The sequence below is a fragment of the Pollachius pollachius genome (assembly GCF_949987615.1).
Source record: "Pollachius pollachius genome assembly, chromosome: 14".
Lineage (NCBI taxonomy): Eukaryota > Metazoa > Chordata > Actinopteri > Gadiformes > Gadidae > Pollachius > Pollachius pollachius.
This window is the reverse complement of record NC_136947.1, coordinates 3,886,923-3,912,914: the sequence shown is the minus strand read 5'-3', so window position 1 is coordinate 3,912,914 and position 25,992 is coordinate 3,886,923. Positions and strand designations below refer to the sequence as shown.

Genomic DNA, 25,992 nt, shown 5'->3' with positions numbered 1-25,992 from the left:
GACACGAGATACAGCGTGTTTAGACATGGCTGTAAATATCATGGGAATTACCGTAGCAGGAGTCAGACCTACATCACACCTGTATGGAAGGTGCAGTTGTTGTAGGCCTGAGTGTTTATGACAAATCCCTCTTGCTAAATAAAAGGGTTATTCGTTCCTGCCGTAACCAGCATAGGCAACTGTACTTTATATAACCCGTGATTTGAAAACAGCCCGGGGAGCCCGATTCAACGCAAATTTGCATCCGCCATTTTTAGCCTAAACACCATAAATATTCAAACAGTCTTCCAGAAAATGTTAAACCAGGCGAGTTTTTTTAATCTTATTTTTGTCTGCGCCTCATAGACGCAGTGCAGTTGTGGTATTTCCAAAAAATCTGTTTCGCTAACACTCGTGTACACCCAACATGACTGCCTACGTGTTGTGGAGTACTCATTCTTGAGCCAAGAGAGAGTGAGAGAGAGCGGGAGAGAGAGAGAGAGCAAGAGAGAGAGAGAGAGAGAGAGAGAGAGAGAGAGAGAGCGAGAGAAGGAGAGAGAGAGAGAGAGAGAGAGAGAGACATTGGCAAGCTGGATATGGATAGATATTGTATCGCTAATAACGTGAGAGACGTCCACGGGTGCTGAGCTTCTCCTTTTCCCCGACACAGGACACCCGTGGCCGGGTCGCTGTGCAGTGCTCAACTCTGCCGGAGCCACCAGTGCTGACAGCGGCAGAACACCAAGGACCACTGGCGTCTGTGAATGCCCGCTTTATACCCTCTACCGGGTCTCAGGGAGAAGGGAGAAAGGAGGAGAGGAGCAGGAGGGAGGGAGAGCGGGTCGGGAGCGAGTCATGAACCACCGCTGTGGTTTGGAAGACTTGAGGAACTGTTGTGAACCTTTGTGGTAGAAGTGACGCTGACATGTAAGGCAGAGAGGGATATGGTGCCAAGGAGCACGTTACTTATGCTTAGGAACACATTATTTATGCTATGGCAATCGATGACTCGATGAAAATAATCAATATCATAATAAGGACAAATCGATATGTTATAGATTTTTCACAAACAATTAGCCACTTTCGATTCTTTGATTTGTATTGATTAATATTATTGTTATTATTAGTTTGTTAATGAGGCTACGGCAGGATTTCCTGTGTAAGCTAGCCCCTGACCTACTTTCTGTGCTAATGGTTGCTGTCATGGAAAGCCTATTATAACTCTAGATGAAATATTCAGGATGTTCAGCGGAATATCTCATTTTTTCCTGGTTCTTATTTGGGCGTTCCTATCCGTACAAAATAATGTATGAAACGGCCCAAATTTTCTGGATTCAGGAAATGACATGCACAATTCTGGAAATCAAGGAACAGAACAACCTTCGAAAGCACCCTTTACCATTGTCAACCCATAGAAGGTGAAGTTGTATGTATTTTATTCATTAGAGATGGATTTCAGCCACTTAACGATTGAGTCATTGGTATTCATTAAATGTTGCCACCTCAACCTTTGACACTTTCTCTGCCCAGATCTGTTTTCAGGGGAGAGGAAGCTTCTTCACACAACCTCCTGATGTCTAAAAGCCTGCTTATTGCTAACAAGGCTATATCAAGGAATTATAATGTCGTTTTCTTTCTTGTTTTGAATTCAGTGGTATCAGCAAGGGCTTGCCATCGCAATTAAGACGGCCAAAGATGGTTCTGGTGAGTTTCCGTCAATTGTAAGGGCAACAATTCCTACTTAAGTACCAAAAAATGTAGATTTAGCTGTGTTTTTAACACCTTGTAATGGTCAAACACAGCTAAAAAGCCAGAAAGATGTCATAAAACATTTTTTATTGCACTAGCACATCATAAACGCAATTACCTTCCATACACACATGGTTCCAGCGACACTTAATTTGAAAAATAACCGCTTTTCAACTTCCACTTGGTTTAATGTCCGTTTTCTTCTTCATTTTTTTTTGTGTTCCACAAAACAATTTTGCAAAGGGGTACTTTAGAAAATGAAGCCAGAACCTACATTTTCATGTAAGACCACACAATTGTAATGCTCATTAGACACAATGCTGTGATGTTGATTGGGCGCCATTTAAAGACCTACAGATCAGAATGGTTCATGACCATTGCCGTGCTTGGATATGATGCTTCAATCAGTGGACCGGCTGAAGCGGTTGCCCTTAATGAACTTGCTTGCCGTACTGTTTAGGTTATTTATCCAAAGTCCCTTATGCTTTTCTCTTACAGGTTACATTTCCACACAGTTTGACGATGTCTTTCTTTGTTGACCTCGATGCCACACAACCAACCGTGATTCTACTCCATCCAGCCTAATATCAATCCTTTACCTAAGAGATCCTCTTCAAAGAATTCAGCTCAGCCAACCACCCCTTAAACACTTTCTTTTTTTGAGCGTTTTTCATTTAATGAGAGCCACTTACAGCAGGCTCTCTAACACAATCAGATGGTTTCCCTTCAACCTCTGAGAAAGACATTAATGAAATGCTTCCCCAAGCTTAATAATGTCCCTTGGTCGGGAAGCGACATTTCATTTCCATTCAGTGACCCTCCGTTAAATTAAAGCTTATTTCTCGGATGTGTGTTTTTTCGCTTTGGCGGTAGGGTGTCTGTGTGTGTGTCTGTCAGGGGGGACGGGGGACGGGGGCACGGGGGAAAGCGTTGCTCACACCCCCGCACACGTTTTCAGCTGCACGGAGCAGAATGCTGGCCCTCTCCCGTCACATTCAGAGCAGGGACTAGATCTGATTACAGTGCTCGGCTGGGCAATCCTGCAGCGGCGGGCAGCCACCGCGCAATCTCCTCCTCAGAGTCTGTTGGTAAATTTACACAATGCTTATGGGATTCCAGTGTGAGATTGCACAGCCCCCCCCCCCCCCCCCCCTCCCTCCCTCCCTCCCCCTCCCTCCCCCAAAGGATTTGTGGCTGTAGGAAAGGGGAAAGGACGACGGGGGCGAAACACTTCCTGTATGCCTGTACACGCACCTCAAACGGAAAGTTGTTATATTATTGTTATTATTGTTGTATTGCTAGCAGCAACTGTCACTACAGTGAGCACATCAAGGATTGTCCTTGATGGTCAAAAAACCCACAAAAAAAAACCTTGAAAAACAAACAGAAACAAAGAAAGAAAAAAAAAGTTCAAGATGACATTGAAATATTGCCGTCGGGTTGCATGGCAGGAGTATACCATTTATTGTTTTACAGCAGACCACAGTATTTGGTAAATTGCCAAAAGGAAAATATGCCCTTCATTGGTTAAGACCTCCGAACAAGGGGACGTTCCCCGGACCAGTGGACACCAGACCAATGGTGATCGTACTGCTGTGATTAATAATGCATTAATTATTAATGAATACTGGTCAACAACAAGACAACAACCTTTTTTTTGTCCTTTGGTGGAACTGTATCGTATTTAAGGGTGAATGTAAACATATTCCTTGACGGCAGCTCTCGACTGAGGAGAACTATTTGCCACAAAAGCAAGTCAAATCAAAAGAAAACCCAAAAGAAAATCAAGATTCACCTCCAAGACAGATCGGCAGCTTTAGAAAAAAGTAATACATCTTTGAGCTTTTTCGCTTTTTAACGTACTCATACAGTTACGGTATGTTACATTTCTCTCTCCTTTTTTTATTTTGAATGGGTACTGGTGAGCTCAAGCATGACTGCAAAGCCTCCATCAGAGTGAGGCTGGAAAGGTTAACCTCTCGTCAGCCGGCCTCAATTATAACATCATGTGCAGCATTTGGCAAAAACATGAAACCTCCTTTTAGTGAAGCAAAAACACCAGGATCACTAAAAGCACATGTAGGAGAGTACAAGGAGAGCTAGAGGAGTGAAGGAGGAAGAGGAGGGAAGAAGAGAACAAGGTAACAATTACGCATAGCTGGCCGGCGATCCGGCCCACGTTTTAGTTTAGCTGATATCTTTTTTTATAAATCCTGTGTTTTTAGTTCTGTACACCTTTAACATGGTCGCCTTCCGCAGTCGCTGACTGTTACGATGACCGTCAATGCCGCCACTGGCCGTTGCCATGGCTCCATAAACAATACTACTGTTGTTAAGCATATAAGACAGCAGTGATTCAATATAAAACTTCAATTCATTCGAGCAGGGGGCCCCCGAAGGGGTTTCCTTGTGAGCTCTCACATAAATCCATCTCTCTCGGTCGCCATTTATATTCCTTATCAACACACGCCGCAATTATTATGTCGTCCCCCCGTAGCAACGGTCACGGATGCACAAAGCCACCTGGTATTCTGGGAAAACCAAGGGCATTGTTCTCATGTCCCAAAGGGGAGGGGCGTGGGGGGTGGGGGTTGGAGGGGTCGGAGTTCATCCCAGCGTAGCACAGTGCTCAACAGTGTACATGTACATACGTACTACGGTACCCACGGCACGTGACTTCTGGTCTTTGTGCGGTGGGCTCTCTTGGGGGGAGGGGGGGGGGGGGGGGGTGGTCAAGGTCAGCTACGGCCCCACGCCTCCCTCGCCCCTCCTCAGCAGAGCGTCATGGACAACAGGGGCAGCGCCAGGGCGGCGAGGACCCCCAGGGGTCCGCTGTGGAGGCTGGGCTGCAGCAGCATCAGCAGCAGCAGGGGGTCCTGTCCGGACGACTGGCCGTCGCACTCGCCCCCCGAGCAGCGCGCCCTCTCGCACAGGACGCCGGTGAAGCCCGCGGAGCAGTGGCACCGCTGGTGGTGGTGGCAGGTGCCGCCGTTCTGACAGCGCAGCATCGCGTTGTCGCACACCCGCGCTGCGGAGACGGAGGAAGGTGTGTGTGTGGGGAATTGAAAATGGGTTGGGGGGAGGGGGGGAGGGTGGAGATAGATTGGGGGGGGGGGAGAGACATGAGGTTGGAGGGTGGCGAGGGGCGGGGGTGTAGCAGTGATTAATAGATCGCAGGGAGTCGGCGGGGAGCATCCACAAGCAGGACTTGTCAGCGAGGAGGAGAGGGGGAGCGGATGAGCGAGCTGCCATTTCCCCCAACCTGACTGCCTCGGAGGAAGGTTCCGGAAATGCGGCTTAACGCGTTGGGAAGGGATGAACCTAGCAACGGTCACGAGAGTGAACAAACAACAACACAGACAGGTGCAGAGAGCTTGGTGCACGCTGTTGCCCAGCCTAACCCTCGCAACCCTTTCAAAACGAGTCCATGCGGCGTGCCAATGATTTGTTGCGACAGGGACTACTGTAGAAGAAAGTCCTTCAGTGGATTTGTTTTGAGCCAGAAAGGGAAGAAAGTACATGTAATACAAACAGGTGAATGGAGGGGGAGCCAATGGAATCCTAGCCTTGAGAGACCTTCCTGATCCCACACGTTCACCTTATGATAAGTTCAGATAAGTCCGGCCTTGAGTTTCAGACTTCATGACGAAGCATGAACACTGCACTCAAAATTCAGTGTACAAAATTGACGGTTTTGTCCAAAATAGGCTGAATAATGCTCAAATACCAACAGTACGGACAGAGCAGAGATGTCCATCCTTTTCTTCCAAAGAGATCAGGCAAGAGTGAAGAGAGCCAGGACGTCACTTAGTCATTTAATCTGATTGGCTGTAGTTTTTGGAACAACATAAGGCGATGTCCATGCTTGGAAAGTAATTGCTGACCAGCTGAGGCCACTGATATTCATTGGGAAACGCAAGCTTGAATATCTAGAAAGTCTCACAAGGATAATGGAATCTGGGAAGAGGCAGGAATCACTGTTGGATAGACTGTGGAATAGTGGAATAGAAACTAGCTTCCCTGTGACTTCCGATTGAACACACACACACGCATAGACATTGGCGTGCATGTGTTCATGCACACAAACACTTTGACGGCATGATGTCTTCCCCTTTATTAACAGCACCCCATGCTCCATGTACTATATGCAAAGGGGATTGAGCAAATTACCATTTCACCGTTATTACTGATATTTTCTTATTATTTCTCTATCCTTCCGAGACCAACATTTTTCAACAGGAAATGAACAATATTGTCATTGCTTTCTTTTAGTCTGAGCTATACAAAATTATTAGAACTAGATGTTTATATTGCTGTCTCCTGAAGAAATCGATATATATAGAGGAAGAAATATTTGTACCTAATCAGGTTATCTGGATCTTCCCTGCCTGCAGTTGTAAAACCCTGGAAAAGGTCTTATTTGCCAAGAGATTTCCATTTAATTGGATATCTCGTCCTGCATGAATAGTAATCACATATCTGGGTCTTTGTAATGGGGCTCATTCGCAGAATACACCCAACAAATAATAATTGCTTGCTCAGAAAGCAATTAAAGATATTTGGATTGCATTCATCATTCATTCATTTATTTACCCTCCCCCCACCACTTCCACGCACTTTTCCACATACAAGAGACAGATATACGCACACGCATTCAAACCCAATTTAATATGTTTTCACCTTTTCTAAAAAAAAAGCGACATTCCCACAGCCTGCTGAATCATAATTGTGTTTGAACTATTTCAACAGACCGACTGCTCTTTCATTGGCTAATCCATCTGTTAACTTGGGTGCCATTGGCTTGATTTTACTCACGCTCCGTGTTCTTCTGAGACACACCTGGGGGGGCGATTGTCTTTCTAGACGCTTTCCCTTTTCACCCAATTAGCTTGTTTCCTTCTGAGGTTGGTGCTCCGGGTGTTTCTGTAAGGGTCCTATCGTTCCCGTCCTGACTTTTACTGTTCCACTGCTGCACTTTAAAGGTATTTCGACTGCAATATCGGTTGTGTCCCCACAACAAATCATGGCAATTTCTTTGCACGCTAGGTACATTCTCAGGTCTTATTTTGGCAGTACTTATTTTGTTGGTTAGAGCGAGGGAAAAACAATGATTAACTGATCCATTTCAAATGCACACCGACGTGTTTCAACACATTCATCAGTCTGACTTGAGGACTCTCCGGATACAGATGGACTGATAGATATTTATATGTAGATGCGTAAGACATGCAGTGGAATAGCGTATCAACATGCCTCATCATGCATGATATAAATGCAAACATGCAACCACCAGAAAAACAAACACACATGCATAAAGCATGACGCTCACGCACACCCACAGTCATAGAGGCAACGATTTGTATTTCTCCCCTTTTTTCTCCCAACACATTTCCTTTGACACGATGCTCGTTGCACCATCGCCTTCCGCCCCGTGACAAGGCCTCGCGGGTCAGGCATAACAAGCGTTGAGCGCTGGCTTGCGAGTTCAACGGGCTGCCCGACGCAGCCCTTGCGGAGACATATGTGCACCTCACACCTCTGTCGGCGGCGTGCGACACCCAGTAGCTGCAGAAGCTGTTGTGACAAGGGTGGCGCCCTGGCAGCACGAAGGGACCGCTAAAACCACTGCTACGTCGTGAGCACCTTGCTGTTTAATGCTACTTGGATTATAACATTTGTTTTCGTTTTTTACTCAATGTATATATGCATTTGTATTATATTTTATATATTATATTGTATATAATGTGTCTCTTAATGTGTTGTCTATTGTTGTGGTGTTGTTTATTTTCCTTTTAATAATAATAATGATGGATTGAATTTATATTCAATCCACCACCACCTTTTGTTTGAATGTCTGTACTGTCTGTATGTATTCCTTTTTTTGTAAAGCGTCTTTGAGTATTTAGAAAAGCGCTATAAAAAACGCATATATTATTATTATTACATTATTTCTTCATATTATTATTATTTTTTTCTACCACACCCTATATTGTACCAAGCTGACAATTTTGTTGCATGTCCATCTTTCACAGAATGCCCTCAACTGCACCTGTATCCAATTGCAGCACTGGATGAAGCACACGTTTCATTTCATTGTGGTTTTCAAGAGAGGAAATCACCGGCATGACCTTAACAAGTCCAGGCAGCGTTTCTAATCTGTTCATCTTCCACAGTGAACGATGAATGTGCTCAGATACTGTACAACTGTGATTTGTCAGATATGGCACCTCACAGTATGATACCAGGAGGAAAGTCTCTAATCAATAATCCAGGCACCATAACAGCTGTCACTCTACTCTGCGGTAGAAGCCTGAGCTTATTGTGTGTGTGTGTGTGTGTGTGTGTGTGTGTGTGTGTGTGTGTGTGTGTGTGTGTGTGTGTGTGTGTGTGTGTGGAAGACCACCAACAAGTTTTAATATAAAGCACTCTGGCCACGAGAATGAAATGACAACTCCTTTGCGATATTACTTGAATGAGTAAAAATGTTGGTTCAGGTTCTTCATTTTCTTCTTTCTTGCCGGTCCGGGGCAATGAGATTAAGAATGTTTTAGGCAAGACAAAGAGCTCGTCAATACGGCGGGGCACATTTAAGAATTTTCTAATTATAAGCTGTGAAAGTGGATAGCGTAGCTCCAATTACCGTGGATCGATATCTCTCTCCGTGATGCCAGGGTGAGATGAAATCCAAGTTTGACCATGTCTCCGGTTATCATATTAGCTTGAGGCCTGTTAGCTATTAGCCAAGATGAGGAGCTTGTCATGCTATTACCAGCGGACAGCTGCAGAGCACAGGAGCCTCGGACTGGCCTCACCTTGTCCTGGAATACTGCAGCAAGAAGTGAGAACGTCCCTCCAGTAATACATAATCTGTTCAGCTTCTAACAATATATTGTTTTCTCTCTAACCAGAAGAGCAAAATACCCACTAACTTGGGCACCGATTTGAAGTAAAAGAAATCATGCATTATGAAGAATTGCCATTCGTGATTGAATTATTAAACATATTTGCTTCTGTCGTATAGTATAATAAAAGGTTTTCATGACATTTATTTGAACTCGCCCTAACTTCACCAATACACTGCAGAACTATTAAGTATACTGCTGTGCATCAAGGTCTCTGTTCAGTCCATATCATCTTTTAATAATCTGATTTTGAGTCAAGGCAAGCAGTCTTGCTCTGATCCTACCTGCCAATGCATGGTATCACGGTGTCATGGCAACTGGTAAGAACCACATAGCCCAGACAACATCTAACTTCATCCTGTAATCTTCAAGCGATGCCTTCTCAAGGTGTTTGAGGCAGAAATAGCAACCAGCAATGGTAATTTGAACCACAAAGAAAACCTGCGTTTTCAACGGTGTTGCTTGCTCACAGGAACATAGCCAAAACAACACAGAGTGCTAGTCTGCTGGAGATCCAAACATAAGAATACGGCATTGCACTCATTATGATTGGAGGTTTGTGAATGCATGCCACGTTATTTGAAAGTTAGAAAAATGTCATTAAGGTATGGCTATAAATTAACTACCGCGAGTTTCGATAAAATAAAAATGTTGGAATAAACGCTGCAGTTGGTACTGCGATGAATAAAGGCCGACACGATGAGTGACCTTGTTCCCAACATGCCTAGAGCTTTACGGACAAAATGTGTTCAGCAGAAAAGCAGCACTGGGCCTCTTTGGAATGATCAGCGGCATCTCTACACCGGTACAAGTCTCAGGAATATGTTACCTTTATTCTATCTCTGTTGGAATCATGCCTTGCACTGGATGGGTTTACACCAGTGAATCAAATACCAATCATTAGAGCTGCGCAGGAAATGGAAGAAAACCCGCCAACGCTACCTTACATGTTCTCATTGATTGCACAAAATCCTTAAAGCCCACTTTTAATTTATAGAGAGCAACAAAGCTGATGTGTCTGAGCACCCACACTACACACGCGAACTGGGCTGGGGGATTAGCAGGAGATAGCCAAAGATCAATCTACATAAACCCCCTCTGGAGGCAGCTCCTTTCTCACTATTCCATGTGTTAGTGGCCCAAAGAGCTGGATCGCACTCCAGAGTGTTCTGGGTAATTAAAGGAAGAGTGAGCATGAGCTAAAGACAGAGATGGCAAGCTGTGGATGTGGTGGCGGGGGTGAGGTTCCACGGTTGGGGAATGTTTTTTTTTCTAGCGTGCATTTTCTTTTTTTTAAACATTTTACATTTAGGGTGGTGCGTGCTAGGGTCCAGTTTGGGAGCTAGTCGTTAAAAACGGGGCCGATCGGGTGCTCGCTTTGGGGTTTGAATCGTCATGCTGAAGCTGTGAGAGCCTACCTTGGTTACGATTTGCAACACCAAGGGATGAAGCATTTGCCCGATCTGTGTAAAAATAGGAGAGGTCATAAATTACAATGGGTTTCAGTATATATGTACGCATACGCTGCGAATGGATTTGAATGCATACGCATGGACAGCATCAGCATGCATAGGCTCAGCATGTACACACAGCATGCCATGGACCCCTCATGCATGTAAACGGCATCAGGGCTGTCTTCTGGTTGGGTAACATAACATGTTATGTTTCGAGGCTGGAAAATGATTCTCATGAAATGGGTTTTATGCACAGGACATTGCATGCTCAGAAGTAATATCATTTACAGCATACTGACATTGCAAAACAAGGCTAATGAATGCAGGAAAATCCACACTAATTTGACTGGTTTAGCAGTGAAAATAATTGCAGCCACATGTTGATTTGATAGAATAATGTTAATAAAAACCACCAACTACGAGCACCACTTATTGAATATATTTTTTGGTTTGAATAATTTGGTTTTAAAACAACCAAAATAATGTACTGTACTCATAAATCGTATTTGTTGAATACTCCTCAGAGATTTAAAAGTATATGCTTGTGAGGGATATGGCTGTAGGGCACAAAGCTGTTTTTCTCTTGTTCCGATCAATAGCATCAATCAACTGAATATATGCCCGCACGGGAAGAGAAAACAATTCATTAGAAGTGGATTAGCCAGCATGCCAAGTTCTAAAGGCTTGATCCACTTACCTGAAGCTCCGTGACCACTGGGAATACCTGCGAAAAAGCACACACAAAAAACAAATCATCAAGGCATGTCTTCACTTTTTCATTTGATTGCATTTATTTATCCTTTTTAACCACACAGCGGTATTTCCGGTTTTCCCGGGCCAAGACAGTATTTAGCCAATATATCTCCGCCTTGTTGAGCAATTAGCAGCAATTACATATCAGTGGAGGTTGTAATCACTGTGTGCTCAAACATCCGCCCTTTGCTGATGATAATAACAGGTTTGAAACCATGACGATCCCAGTTCGTAATCAACATTGGGAGAACAGCTTCTTTTACCCGCACTCCAGAGTCTCTCCCTATTGGATGACTTGGGTCCGTCCTAGGAACACATTTTAAAGAGTGTCTTGTAGTATTTCACTAAATCTGCTTGAAATACCGCATGGTATCTGGTTGTGAGAATATTTTATTCGCTAGAGATATAGATATAGGGTGAGCTGATCCATTAGTGGAATGTATCACTTCTTCAAGAAAACTGGTTAGCAAATCGAGACTCAAGTATTAACCTTCACAGAATAGTAGACAATATATAGGCTATATTGTTACTAACCCAGTACTTTTGGGCCATTGGAGTATTGTACTATAATCCCTTGACCTAAACTATTTGTTTTTGTTAGAAAAGTGGTAAAAGGAGACACCATTACATTTAGCTAGTCGTTCAGCAGACGCGTTTATCCAGAACAACTTGAGCAAAGATGGGAACAATCAAAGCATAATCAATATTGAAGCATCAGTGTACATCTAAGGTTGCCAATGCAATCAGATAAAAGGATAATATGGGACATGTTTTATTATATTGGGTTTGATAGGGCTGTTATGGCCATTGTGTTAATGAGGTTATTATACTATTATGAAGAGGCGGGAATTACTGGGAATTAACGAGACTATTCTAAATTGCCCTGAGAAAGTGTTTGATACCATATGGGTTTTGGGTATACCTGGGTATATACATTCCTCATTAGTTGGACCAAATACTAATTCATTTACTCATTTGCTGCATATTTAGGATAGAATGATGAATAAACTTTGGGGCAGCCTTTGTCTAAATTGTAAAAAACAATTGATTAAACTCTACTGGTTTTGGACCGTCCTCCTCTTGCCTGGTGGTGTTGTTAGGTGGAAGATTTGCCCTTTAATCAGGGCATTTTTCATCAGGACCAGCATTGGTTTCTCGAGTGAATTGGGCATCCGTCGGTCAGTGATTTTGTTTAATTACGATTTCCTCTCTGTTCGCCACCATCTAATCAACTGATCAACAGTTTCAGACAGTGAAAAACGAAGTGCCGCGGTGGCACTTACATGCCAACGCGGTTGGCATGTAAGTGCAACATTCCTTCAAAGCATCCTGTGAGGGACCTTTTTCCAGATGTCAACCTGTATTTCCTAAACCAATGCGTTTGAGGAACGGAGGGGCCAGAAATACTGCCCTCTGAAAGGCGACAAGTTCGAACCAAACTATGAATCCCATAGCCCTCCCTAAACTTCTACCGGCGACCTGTGAACTTGTTTTGTAACACAAGGGAGAAGGCGGACTGACGTTCCCAGCAAAAGTGGCCTGTCAACATAATTCCGCCAGTGATTCCTCTTCGGCTCTGCAGGTGTCTAAGGAGATTTCTTCCTCCCCCTACCCCTTGCTTCAGGGGCCAGGCTATTGGCCGGGCTCCCGTGCAGTCATCCAGCTGACCACCTCGCCCCCCCTGGCAACGCAGGGATCCATCTTTGGCTCCTCAACGTATTAGATGAAGGCTCACGTGTGACAAGCATATTTCCGTGCACGTGCAGAGAGATGTGAATATGTAACACCCCCCCCCCCCCCCCCCCCCCCCCCCCCACACCCTCTATCATGTCCCTACGTTTGAGATAGATGACTACCATGATTAAGGGAGAGGACTTGATGACAGATGAAAGCTATTAAAGTGTAATTACATTCTGCCCGTTCAGCGAATTTGTCTCTATAAGACGGCCTTATGTTTAATATCCTCGCTGGGAAACATGAGCCCCACATTACGGGCGGCAATCGGCATGTTGTCGGAACGGGGAAAGTGGGGGCTGCACTTTACTTACTGGAGAACAGGGATGATTCAGGACAAGGGAGCAATATCGTTACGTCAGTGGCGTATGCAACATTATTGTATTGTAGGCTCTTGCCAGACAGGCGTTAATATTGCGCTTGATACGGCTAGGCCAGGTTTCATCAGTTCGGTGCAGATGTGACCGTAGTGTTGTATTATTTTCCTTTTTTTCCTTTTTTAATAACGGCCTGTCAATCCGGCGACAACCAAACATTGCGAGGTGGCTCATAACGTGGGGAGAGAGAGAGGGCGAAGGAGAATGAGCGAGAGAGAGAGAGAGAGAGAGAGAGAGAGAGAGAGAGCGAGGGGGCGAGAGAGAGAGAGAGAGAGAAAGAGAGAGAGAGAGGGCGAGAGAGAGAAAGGAGCATGGGGAAATCAAGTAATATATCCTCAGAGTTCACAGGCGTGACTGCAAACAAACCCCCCCCCCCCCCCCACACACACACACACACACACACACACACACACTCACACACACACACACACACACACCGATCTCACACGTGATGGAGCACACAGCGAGCATGCACCGTTGCAAGCGCAGGTATCCCTTGCACACAGCATCCTGCTCTAATGAGAACATACATTCTGCCTTTTGTCTGCAAATAAAACAGAACACGATACCGCCATCGAGGCACGACACTCTGAAACAAAAACAAAAAAACGCGGAGCAACGGCTACTAAATCAACACTCTGGGTGAATCCATCTCTGCGCACACGTCAACAATTCAAATCTCAACCCTCCCCTCCCCCAAAAAGTACATAAAAACAAAAACGAAAGCTAATCCAGTAGACTGCTAGAGCTGTGGCATCAGGGCTCAGGCAGACTCAGAGTGGGGGGGCCAGAGGGTAACCGCTCCGCCATCTGGCCGGGGCTGGCCATCTAACCAGCTCCTCCCTGTGTGGTTAGATTAGATTTATTGAGGCAATGAGCCCCCCCACCCCCGGCGTGAGATTTGATATATGTGACCCATCTCCCCTCCAAGATAAGAGTAGGGATAGAGCACCTTCTGCCTCTCAGAGGTCACGTGAAGACGACGAAAGGGAGAGGAGGAAGAAAGAAAAGCAGAGCCCAAATTAGCTCTTACAGGCGATGGCGTATTAAGATTCTCCCCGGATAAGCTGCCTACCAGCTGCTTCATGATGAAGGTAGCTTGTGTGGTGAATTGGCTAATCGCTATAAAAAAAAGAAACACAAATGTCTTCTAAATGTGGATGTGGTTGGCTGACTAGCAACGACGATTCCTATGCTGCGTAGCAAGTCACAAGGAAGCATGGTTGCATAAATAGTCGTCATACCAACTTCATTGGATATCAATTTTAGCAGACGGCATTCATAACACCTTGCCTGAATCGAAATGACCTCATGTATTCAAAATGAGTGCGCGCATATCAAATGATCGGCGACACAATAACGTCAGAAATAACAAACAAGTTATTGATTCTATGTTTGTAACATCATCACCAAAATATACAATTTCATGTTTGCCATCTAAACAGGAAAAAAAAGCGCGTATCCTAAGATGCCCGTTAAAGACGACAACAACAACAGATATTATTACACGGCTCTGCAGTAATACTCACATATATTGGCCGTTCCTTTGGGTATGGGCAGGTAGGAGCCTACGCTCCAGGCCCTGCCGTGGTAATGTCTCTTACAGCGGCTGCAGTCGGGTCCCGTGGTGTTGTGCTCACACTCACAGCCCAGCCTGCCCTTGTCGTACACACAGGTGTTGGCATGCAGGTTGCACTTGCACCTAAGATGAATGGATAGGCGAGAAGGGGGGAGAAAGATACAGGAGGCGTTAATAATAGAATATGTTTTCCTTTTTGTCTGGCATGGGTAAAAGTCACTCTCGTTGTGACTTTCTTTTGCGTTTTGTATCCACGGCTTTTTGATTTTATTTTCATTTGTTCATTTGTTTTAATTGTAGTCCTGGAGTGTTATCAGATTTGGATGGTGGCCCCGCAAAGCCTCATTATGCATCCGTTTACAAAAAAAATAAAATAGAAGAGTAAGGGAAAAGGGAAAAAAAAACAATGGCTAAATTCTGGCTCTTCCCGCGTGGAGAGAGACATCAGAGGAAATCGGTTCCCATTAGCCACTTTCAGTGCTAAATGGAAGGCGCTGCGTAATGGCAGCTAATTGAAGAACAAACCAAGGCGCCGGTAACGAGGTAATGGTTTAAAGAAGGAGACGCCAGACGGCGACTTTACCCCCAGCTCTGACAAGCTTCTCTTGAGAAACAGGAGGCAGGCTTCTGAGTTAGTACGATGTGAAACGCAGGGCCAACCTGCAGCCACAATCCCCTAACGGTCAGCTGTGTCAGTTATTAGGCGGAGGGAGAAGAGATCTCTGGCAGACCTGACAGATGCTCCAGACAGGCAAGTGAAAATAAAAAATGTCTGACATTCTTCTTCTTCTGTATCCTACACACGCAAAAGCCCAAACGTTTTCTGGGAGTAGAAAAAAAGAGAGAGAGGAAAAAAAGGATACCAATATATCATCAGCCTGCGAAGAGGGAATTGTTTGGAGATAGTTTGAGGTTCACTTGTGTGAAGGATCGAGGCTTGAACTCCCTCGACGGACAGCGGGTAAATTGTGTGGAGAGAGTGCAGAATTCAGCCCACTCATTTTACTGAGGGCTGTTTTCATCCGGTAACAAGCTCTGGAGGAGGCCCTGCTGTTTGAAATAAAACACAGCCCTTCTACATTGTCCTGTTTACAGCATGTGCTCGAAAAACACATTAAATGACCAGACACACAAACAGGAAATATGCCACTTCTATCATGATGATATTGTTGTGCTGCAAAGATCAAATCAGCAATGCAAAGTTTTTGGTCAAATACATGTAAAATGTTCCTGCTCCAGAAACAAACCAAATAAACCAAACTTGGAAATTGCCTTGCAATCGTCCGGAAACTTGAAACACAATCTACATTTTTCAATAAAAGCTTAAGTTCATAGACATATTATCAAATCAAAATCAATTTCCACCCCCCCCCCCTTATCCATACAGGAAACATGCAGTGGAATACCTCTGCACGTTTTTTGTCATCCGAGATTCAGGCAGCGTCATATTCCGTCTGTGCTCAAATATAATCCCCCAGGGTGTGTTTCGGCCCCCGAGAGAGGTAAAAGGTTACGCTGTGTGACCTCTGGATCACGGAAAGCTTGGTGTATTTAGAAAACATTTGAGACGTAGGAGTCGATCTGAAACCCTAGCCTTCCCCAAGCGGCGTCAGACGTATCGTTGTTTCGTATCAGTGCCTGTGTTTGTTTGTACTACCGCCTTCCGAAGGGAGGATTTCTCCCATTTTAGACCTAAGTGATAGGGATCTGTTGCCCACGTCGCTCAGGAACTCAAGGCAAGAGAGAAATTATGGGATCAGTCCGCAACCCTTCTTCTCTAATTGACTTCCTGGCCTTTGTGACATAAAAGACTGATGGATAGCTACATTGTTTGAAGGACACTGTAGTGCTTGTAGAGAATGTGGTTTATCTGTACCAAATTAACATGTTAATGAGCTGTTGTATGGGGCATTTGAAAAACGCTAATGACGATTACGACCAAAATAAATACAGCTTGCGGCTGTCCACTTAAGTCTTCTCAAGCAACTGCGTGTTTGTTTCAAATTAAACACGGTTCTACTTTTTGTAATCTTTTAATCTTGCCAAAATTTTAACAACAGATGCTGTGAATGGGCAAATATTCCATTTTATAAAAAAAAGGATTGGAGGACCATTTAGTTAAAGTAAGACCTAAAATAAAAAAGTAAATGATTTAGCAAATTTTTGCACTTTTCATTACATTGAGTAGCAATCCGAAATTAAGTTGCCTGTCCAAACTGACATATCTTTTTCCATCTGGCTTGGTTCTGGATACACGATGAGGAGAAGTGCTGTCGTTGTGATGAACGGTATGAAAGTTACAGTTTCACTGACTGCAACAACAGACTGCATAATCATTCGAAATGTCATTATATGTTAGACCTACTTTAGGAAAAGCAGCCGCAAGCATATATTTTTAATCAAACATTCTGTCGTGGAATTACATTTTATTGCTTCAAGAATGCGTCATTGGTGTATTTTTGGTGAAGGGAATTTAGGGATATGTCACAACCAAAATTAAGTGGGTGACAAGAGCCATAATGTTGTGATTGATCGTATTATTGAATAAAGCCCCCTACACCAGTTTGTGACTTCCACAAATGACAATATAGTAACTAGAAATTTGGGTTTTCCGCAGACAATGTGTGGTTGCAAGAGTTAATGATCGTATGTACGATCTTCCATGAGCATACAAACATGTTAATTATAGTAAGGCTATCGCACAAGCACGCCAGGTTTCAAGTCCCTGGGCCACGTTGAAGCGGACTGAATACACTAGGCTCATAATTAGGCTTATTTGAGCATTACTCTGTAATTTGTACCTCAGGGTCGGGCACATCTCAGCAGCATGTTTACTACATTTTATTTCTGTCTATTGTTCATTTTGAAAATTTGATGGTACAGAAGGATATATCCTGGTTATGTACTATATATTATTTGTTTACCACAGGGTCAAAGTATGACCAATACAGTACTGAATATGACAACTTGAGATAATACTTTTTCAAACTTTTGAGAATAAAGATTGAAAGAGGCGCTTGAGAAACCACCCTTCTTAACCTCCATAATAAAGAATCGATGCTGCACACGTCCTATTTCTCACCAAGCTAACTTCAGCCCGCCTTCATTTGGTTAATGACAAAAATGAAACATAGTGTGCAGTTGCAGACTGAAAGTCTCATTAATTAAAGGTCCTTATGAAACAGTGATCAGCACAATATCAAACATTCTAAACATCATGGCTGCCTTTATTGGCAAAGTATGGGTGCTGACCTTGCTAGAGCTCAGACCTGTTCCAATTACAAACGTAATAATGCAATTACGGAGCTGGTGGGAAAAACGCCTGCAGGGACGGTTTCATTCCCGTCCCTAGGCAGGGGTGGGAGTGTAAGATAAGCAAAAACCAATTGAATCAGGGATTTTGATAGCCTGACATCGCCACTAATTCACAAATGCATTTTAGTCTGGAACCTCTAAGTTCACTTTTGTTATCCAAGTGGCGTTATCAACTGGCACAGAACAAATGCCTCTGGATGCAATTGGACAGACCACCGGCCAATCAGATCAATGAAACATGTAACACATCAGCGGCAGCCATCTTGGTTGTTTATGAAAAGGCCTCAAAGTCATCGTATTAAATCCGCCCCATTTTGGTAGTGATTGGCCCGTGCCGGGGCAGGTCTACTGGATATCTGGGTTACGGAACCAGATGCATATGCAGATTTGTCTGGTTCCCAGTCTAGGATGAAATCTTAGCAGACAGGGGATTTTTGATCAGGCATGAGATTGCTGCATATGGTGCCCCCTTGCTTATACCAAGTTTCACTTAAGAAAGAAATGGCTCATCTGAGAATACATGTATTATAACTTTAGAGCTGCTTATAACTCATACATGAGTTATAAGCAGATGAAGGGGTTTCAACATTTCGCATTATTCAAATTTCCCAAGTTAGACTCTTGGATGACATGTTGACGGTGTGTGGTGCCGTAAATCTGTAGTGCCCCGAAAAGAAAAAGATTTACGCGTATTAATAAGGTGTGTAGTACGATGAATATCAGAACATTTAGACTCTTCAAATACATTTAATTAGTATATACATTGTTGTGATTGAATTAGATTTCAGGTCATATACTTTAAAATAACAATAACCTTACAAACATCTTTAAATAATGCCATCAAATTGAATGTTACACTTTTTTGTTTAGCAGCTTTCCAAGTGCCAAACAAAGTGGCTTTAAAAATGTCTCGGTTTTTTATTGCCCAGCCTGTTGAAATAATTACATGTAAACATCTTTATACAACAATGAATAACTATTTAAATTGAGAAAGGTTGGTCAGGTGTATTCATCTGCACTTAATGCTTGCCAATTCTGAAGCACTTTCTTCACTTTTGCACAAATATAATGTAAGAAGGGTTGGCACATCAAGTTGGCCAAATACAAGATACAAAAGAATGCTTTGCTTTAGGTAAAGGGTTAGTAAATGACATTATAGACAAAGATGTGGAGTGGAACTGGTGGTACTGTGTTGGAATGATTGGTCAAGGCAAAGATCCTCACTGACAATGACACACTTGAAGCCCTCCTTTGTAATTATAAGGGCATTGATTTCCACAACCCCTTCCCGTCAGCAGGCACATACCAATTTCCCATCTGGAGATGCGCCAAGGTGTGGTTAATCAGGCCGCATCACAAAACTTCACAACCTAACCTTTACATTTTTGATGGGTTTTGTTGACATCTTCGGCGTATCACCCCCTTGCAATTACCTCCGCTCTCCCACCTGCAACCTCCGGATTCTGGGCGTGGTTGTCATGGTATTGAATGGCTTCATCAGGGTGGTTTTGTTTAAATTGTCAACTTTACATACACTACATAATGGGTTGGTTATCCTGACAGCTCTGTGAGTGTGCCATTCTTGGGTTTGCCTGTTGTTATAGGGGCTTTGAGTCTCTCACACTAGTGAGGGTGGATGCTTCTTTTCGCGTTGAGGTAGGCTTCCTCACATGTCCGTCTGATGCCCACTGAGTCGGAGTGCGGGGACAAACATGGCACTGAGTGTCTCTGGCAACTCTGGAGTATCCTCGTGTCAATGTCTTCATGCTGGTAAGAACGCCAGAGTCAGGGTCAACCAAATGGATGTTCTTCTGTGAGTTCTAGAGGAAGGACAGAAGACAGCAATATTCAACGCACATTTTCTTTGATGATTGTCATCTTATGAACATGACTTGTGTGTAATGTGTGTTTAACTCCCTTTAAAACAAAGTTGGACTATGCTTGACTTGAGAATGAACCCTAAGCCTGGAAGTTATGACATCTTAATCGTTATTTACTCAAAGCTCTATCTTGACTGTCAATTGGGTTGTCCTGACAAAGAAAAATAGCCTTATATATACTTTAACACGCCTCTAGCACTGCTACTGAACCCCCTGACTTTGTCTCAGATTGCCGACGAACTGGCTTTTTGTGTCCTTCCTGAGGTTGATCTCCCTCTTAAAAAAAACATCTCTTGCTGGTTTTGACCTCTCTCTCCGTCTGTTTCGAGAGGCTTCTGATGTGGTGTCTGGCTCCCCTGTCTGCCCCATCCGAGCATACAGAACCTTAAGTAGTATTGCTGCTGAATGGATGCAACCTGACTCTAGGTTGCAACGTCAGATGTAAAATGTGATTAAATGCTGCTAATCTCTTAATGGTTGTTAAACATTTTGCCATTTGATAACACATATACCAGAACAATCACATAGATAATATAAAACGTATGTAGTAAACTTAATGGCTGACAAACACTTTAAAATGTGAGATTTATGTTACTTACCAAGCCATGTGTGTGCAGTGCGCCGTCAAGATGTAGCTGTTACAAACACACAAGCCTGATAAATGTGTCTTCTGGCTTAACCGCTGGCTAGCAGGACTTTTGATCACCAAAACAGTTTCTCTTTAGGCAAGGCAAGGCAACTTTATTTAAATAGCACTTTTATATACAAGTTCCCAAGTGCTTCACATATAAACATTGGCATACAATGTTTGTATGTGAAGCTGGGTTTCTCTATCGGGTGTATACATCAGGCCAGTGGGTAATCCTGTGAGATGGTCCATCCATTGATCGAGTATGAAGAGGTCAGCCAATCTGGTCCCATAGGTCAATGTTCACTTTTCACAAGTTATGCTCGTGGTCAGGGAGTGTGAGTGACAATACATACAGGTATAAGAGAAACTCGTATTTTCTTCTTCAAAACGTGCTAGCAAGCGCTGGCTAATGGGTTCATGGAATAATTATTTTCACAATATGGCAACAATGTGTGGGCATACTCATGTCAGCATCTGCATTCAATTTGACATAAAATATAGGCTACTCTTAGCCTAAAACCTTAATATTGGCTAATATCATTTGATGCAAAAGGTGCACAACAGCACAAGAAAATGGTAAAGCAGAGGCGAATCTTGGATGTCTTTATGACCCCGTCATTAAGAGCAAATTGTTTAAGGGAAATAATCATGTGGGAAAACATGCACATGCAACATACATTTTACAGCATATATTATTTATACAGATCTTTTTCATATTGAGGATTTCTCGCCCTATATGCCCGACATGTTCCCACGGCTATGTCCCAGCCTGTTGGGATTCGTATGTTTGTTGTTGTTGTACATCTCTCACTAGATCCAACGTTTAATCAGACGTATAATTAATTTAGCATTGGAGAGTTATGGCCCGTATAATGCATCAGGCCAGGCCTTCAAAGGTTTAGTCACCAATTCCAGATGATGCGAAAACAAACTCTAAAGCTTTGATCGGGGGTCATTGAAATATGTTATCTACCAAGTTTGGTGAATATTTGACTGAATGTGTGCTGATATAAGCCAGAAATGTGTTCCCCAAAAGATCCACAGTGACTGAAGAATTGTACAGGCACAAATTGGCATGGCCTATTTCAGTTGAATCGACATAATTGTGCCAATACTGTGCCAATGTTGGCACAATAATTGTTGTGCCAATTGCTTCTTGTTTCAGAAGTAATTAGCCAAAATGTGAAACATGTTTAACCGACCATATGTTGGCGGAATTGGTACCATGTTTTAATATGTCAAGCACCTGGGGCACCTGTCCATAAAGTATAAATACTTAAGAACTTTGTACTCTACAAAGTGTTGAGATTTAAATTCCGACATGCCCCTATGAATTGTAATACTTCATACACAACCTGAAACATGTAAGAATAAAGAAAGTAATAGCAGGAGATAATTTTCCTTTTGTCAATGAAACAAAGCGATACAGTAAGTAGATAGATGTCTTAAATGGTTAAATAATAATAAAGAAAGTAAAATAAAAAGATAATTAAGATACAGAATAACAATAGTGTGGCCTGCCTTGCAATCACCCTAATAACAATAATAATAATACTAATGTAGTATTAAACTGCAACAGTGAGTAAAAGAGTTTCATTAAGGCTTTAACCAAGGGTTTTTGTATGCTATTCCCCCTGCTATGTTAAGATTGGCTCTGGGTTTAGAGACATAACGCTACCGTTGCTGCGATCAAATAGACTTTTAAATGGTCAAATTGAGGCACAGGTCGCATGGCTGATGGCTTCCGTTGCAAATGAGTGACTCAACGCGACGCCCCCAGTCCAGATTCCCCAAGTGCTGGGCAGCCTCTGAGCAAACGGCTCCCTGCAGTCCTTAACTTTTGAATCAATTAAAAGAACCTGCTCCGTAAAATTAATGAGTGGGGTCTACCTTGCTCCCCTTCAGCTTCCCCCCAAGTGAAGTGCAATGAAATTTGACCTTCCACTTAATTAAAAACCAGCCGAATCTGGATCATCGCTTCCCAGCCCAGGTGCGCGCCGCATCGATGGGGCAGGCGCATCATTCTGGAAACAGGGGAACTCTGGAATGCAATGTTTTTGCCGTGGGCATTGTCATAATGTAATCACAGAGTTATTCTCCACAAGACCAAGTGTGTGTGTGTGTGTGTGTGTGTGTGTGTGTGTGTGTGTGTGTGTGGGGAGGGGGGGGTACCTGTGCTTGCCGTTAAGCCTCCTGAACTGGCATAGTTACAAAGACATGTTTCATGAAGTTTTAATGACCTTTTGTCTTGGGCCCAGTGAGGAGACGATAGGTGATATCCATTATCCAAACAAGAGGCTTTCCCTGGAAGAGTTAAAGAGATCATTCCCCCTCCAAGCCCCCTGCATTTTGCTTTATGTTCAAACCTCTCCCATGAGCGTAAATATGCTATGCTCTCACAGTAGATTAAATGTTTATTTTATTGTTTGTGTGTGTCAGGTCAAGGGAGGTAGAGTGCGAAAGAAAATTGTCCATCTGTCGTGTAAAGCACAAACTTTTCTTATTGTAAGGCAAAAACTTGAAAAAGATAAAAAAAATCATATTTTTGTAAATAGAATAAGTGATATGGTGGGGTAGTAAGTATGTGTTTTGTGATGACAGACTGCGGCGGACAGCCAGAGTACTCTGGCGTCTACCTAACCCAGACCACTGTGTGCTTATTTGCAGTGTGCTGACAGGCTTACTGTGTCTAACATTGACTTCTTTCTCATGAAGGCGCCTACAAGCCACAGTTTAAAACCCGCTGAAACACAAAGATACCCTGAAATATATGCATACCAGAAACCAGAGTAAAAGTTTAAAAAAAACTCCAACCAACCAACAAATATTTTGGAGAATTCGTGAATGTTATGGATATACTCAAGTATATATTCATGTTTCAACATCTAAATTATTTAATATTTAAAACTGATATACGTGCCTTTGTTGCTGCAACTATCCCTTTTTTTCCAATTTGTTTATTTGTACGAGTTATGAGTGATTGAGTTACAGCTGGATGGGGTTTATTTTTTAAGACACTCATACAACACAATTGGTAATATTTTTCTAAAATACATCATTTTGATTGAATATCTAATATATTTAGTTGAAGTAATGAAGAGAATTATGGTGCATGAAATAAATCGGCATATATTTCGAACCACATGGAGCACAGAACGTCCTATTGCTTTTAAACCTAGCACACAGTGTGAAACGGAAGCAATAAACTGCTTAGTGAGCTGGAGGACCACAGGGTGAATTAATAATGTAAAATAATTAATCCGTAGTGAAGCATTCCATCAGTGTTGGTCTGACCTGCTGTGTCAGCCAGAAAGGTGATAGACTGAAACATCAGTTACAGCTGTGGGAAGACAATGGATATATCTTGTGCATCTAACATATGAGATCTACTTGTGTGACAAGTACCTATTTTAATCTAATCAGGACTTCTCTCAAGTTCATCTGTTTTAAATTTCATGGTTTTTAAATGATGCTTCTATTATGATCACATTATTGAGACTAGTTTCTGCTATCGTAAGCATAGCCTAGAAGAGTTAACTAGAGTTATACTGTCAGGTGTCCTCATTGCGATATGCCTTGTATTAACCTTACTGTCTATTTTGGAACAACATAGACTCATGTACTAACTGCATTGTATGGTTACCACTGCCCACTGATATTCCTTTTCCCTCTAAATTAGCTCTGGTTCTTGAAACGGTCCGTAAAGTAGTCCCGGCACCTTGCTGCTTCCTAGGGAACCAGCCCGTGTTCCCACCAGTTTTGAGCATTGAATAATGCACACCGGATGCAGACAGTAGTAGCATCCTCTCTATTCCGACCTCTCTTTCCCTGCTGTAGAATATGAAACGCTCACTGATGTCGTCACTGATGTCACAATTGATTCTTGGTCGGAACACTCTGTGAGAGGGTCTAGTCGGTAAGGTATTGGAATCCACGTAAAGTCACCAGGGACAGGGTTGAGTCACAGGCCATCCCCTGCCCTGTTCAAATTTCATATTTTTTTTACATTTACATTACATTTATGTTAAGTAAATGCTTTACAGATTTCTTAATAACTTTGATAAAGGCCTTTCCAAATAACTTAACTGTAACCGTCACTTTCACTATGGTCAACATATATTGTCTGGTCCCAAATTGGGGATGTGTAGTTTATCTCTAGTGTGTACTTATTGACAGACGCAACCCTTTTCTGTCAGCAATTTGTCTGTGTACTTTGAAAAGTACTATGGAAAGGCTTCTGAACAAGATGGCCCATTATTCCAAGGTCATAGGAAGCTGAATCTGTTCCATGACCAGAGCTAAGAAGGATAACGATGTAACTAACTTCTTAAATAAAATACTTCCTAATCTACAGGTAAAGTTTAACTAAGTGAAGCATGTTTAAGTTGATTAAGATTTTGAATAAAGGTTTTTACAAAATTGAGATAGATTAGATGATGAAAAAACAGAAAAATAACAGAAAAACTGTGGCATTGATCTGCTGAGTGTAACTAAATGACCCATGACGCTGAATTAATAATGAATCTTCCTGAACAATAACAAATTAATTCAGCATGTGTTTGTTTGGTGGGGGAGGGGGAATTTAAAGCAATGTCTGTTTGTTTGCCTTTTTCTTTGAGTTCACGCTCAGTTTCTCATCTCAGGTTCCCCCTTCAACAAAAAGCACAAGATGTCGCAACTGTTAACTTAATACACATTTGGTTCCAGCAAAGAAGAATGGGCAACGTTTTTGTTTTTGTGTGTTTAAGGAAGGCCTGGCCTTCAGACAGCCTGACAGGTGTGAAGAGACAAGTTTGAACTTTGGCCCCACTGAATTTTTAGACCAACGTCAACCAGCTCTCTGGTAATGGTGTGACCCTTGCGTCACAGTTTGATGTCTGCTACATGAGAGGTCCGAGAGGCCCTGTTGTGTCCGTCCGTCAAAGGGCTTGTGCATGGCAACTCCTGGGGCATTGGAAGTAAATGCTAGGTGAGAATGCAGGATGTTTCTTGCGGATTATGAGAGGAGTTTTGCGTACGGACAAACTTGCTGTTGCTTGTGCTTCCCTAAGAATATCATGTCACTGTTGCACACTGGGTGCTGTTTATTCAACTAAGATATTAGTTATTCATTCTTTCCAGTTTAGCATAATGCCATCAAATGGGTAACATATAGAAAGCAAATACAGGTTTGTCATGTTTATTCAATTTCATGGATCTTTTAACAGGCAATAGAGACTTGAGTAAAAATTATTTTGAAGTAGGCGAAGCATTCAAAGCCAACAACACATCATCATTGATTCAAGTGTGTTGCATATATCATACTCCTAAGACATGCAAGTATCCCAGAGGTTCAAACGTAACGTACGGTCGTAAACAATAAAAAAAGTTCCTTGCCTTGTTTTATTTGTTTCTAAAAACGAAAATCCATCTTTCTACGATTTCATTCAGGACATAAGTTTTGCCAAACGTTCTGTGATCTGGCCCAGAGTTAAAAACAAATTAAACCGTTAAACTCCTTCTGCTCTGCTGTTACAATGGACCCAACGATAAACCAACACAATGAACCATAACAAAGCAAGCCTTGTCCTGAAACAACAAAGGTTGAGAAGAGCACACCTAGCTCATCTTTGAGCTACCCGCTGCGGTGCAGGGGCTCA

At 42.8% G+C, this 25,992-nt stretch overlaps 1 protein-coding gene across 1 annotated transcript in view; it reads right to left on the bottom strand.

Annotated features, from left to right (window-relative positions):
- Positions 1 to 4,499: 4,499 nt before the first annotated feature.
- LOC307085885 (netrin-G1-like) overlaps positions 4,500 to 25,992 on the bottom strand; it is a gene marked incomplete at both ends in the record, with an annotated part of 44,485 nt that continues 22,992 nt past the window's right edge. The window contains 4 exons of the mRNA XM_079750801.1: positions 4,500 to 4,756; positions 10,049 to 10,093; positions 10,782 to 10,808; positions 14,478 to 14,650. Of these exons, the coding sequence (XP_079606927.1) occupies positions 4,500 to 4,756; positions 10,049 to 10,093; positions 10,782 to 10,808; positions 14,478 to 14,650 (502 nt within the window). The remainder of the gene's footprint in view (positions 4,757 to 10,048; positions 10,094 to 10,781; positions 10,809 to 14,477; positions 14,651 to 25,992) is intronic.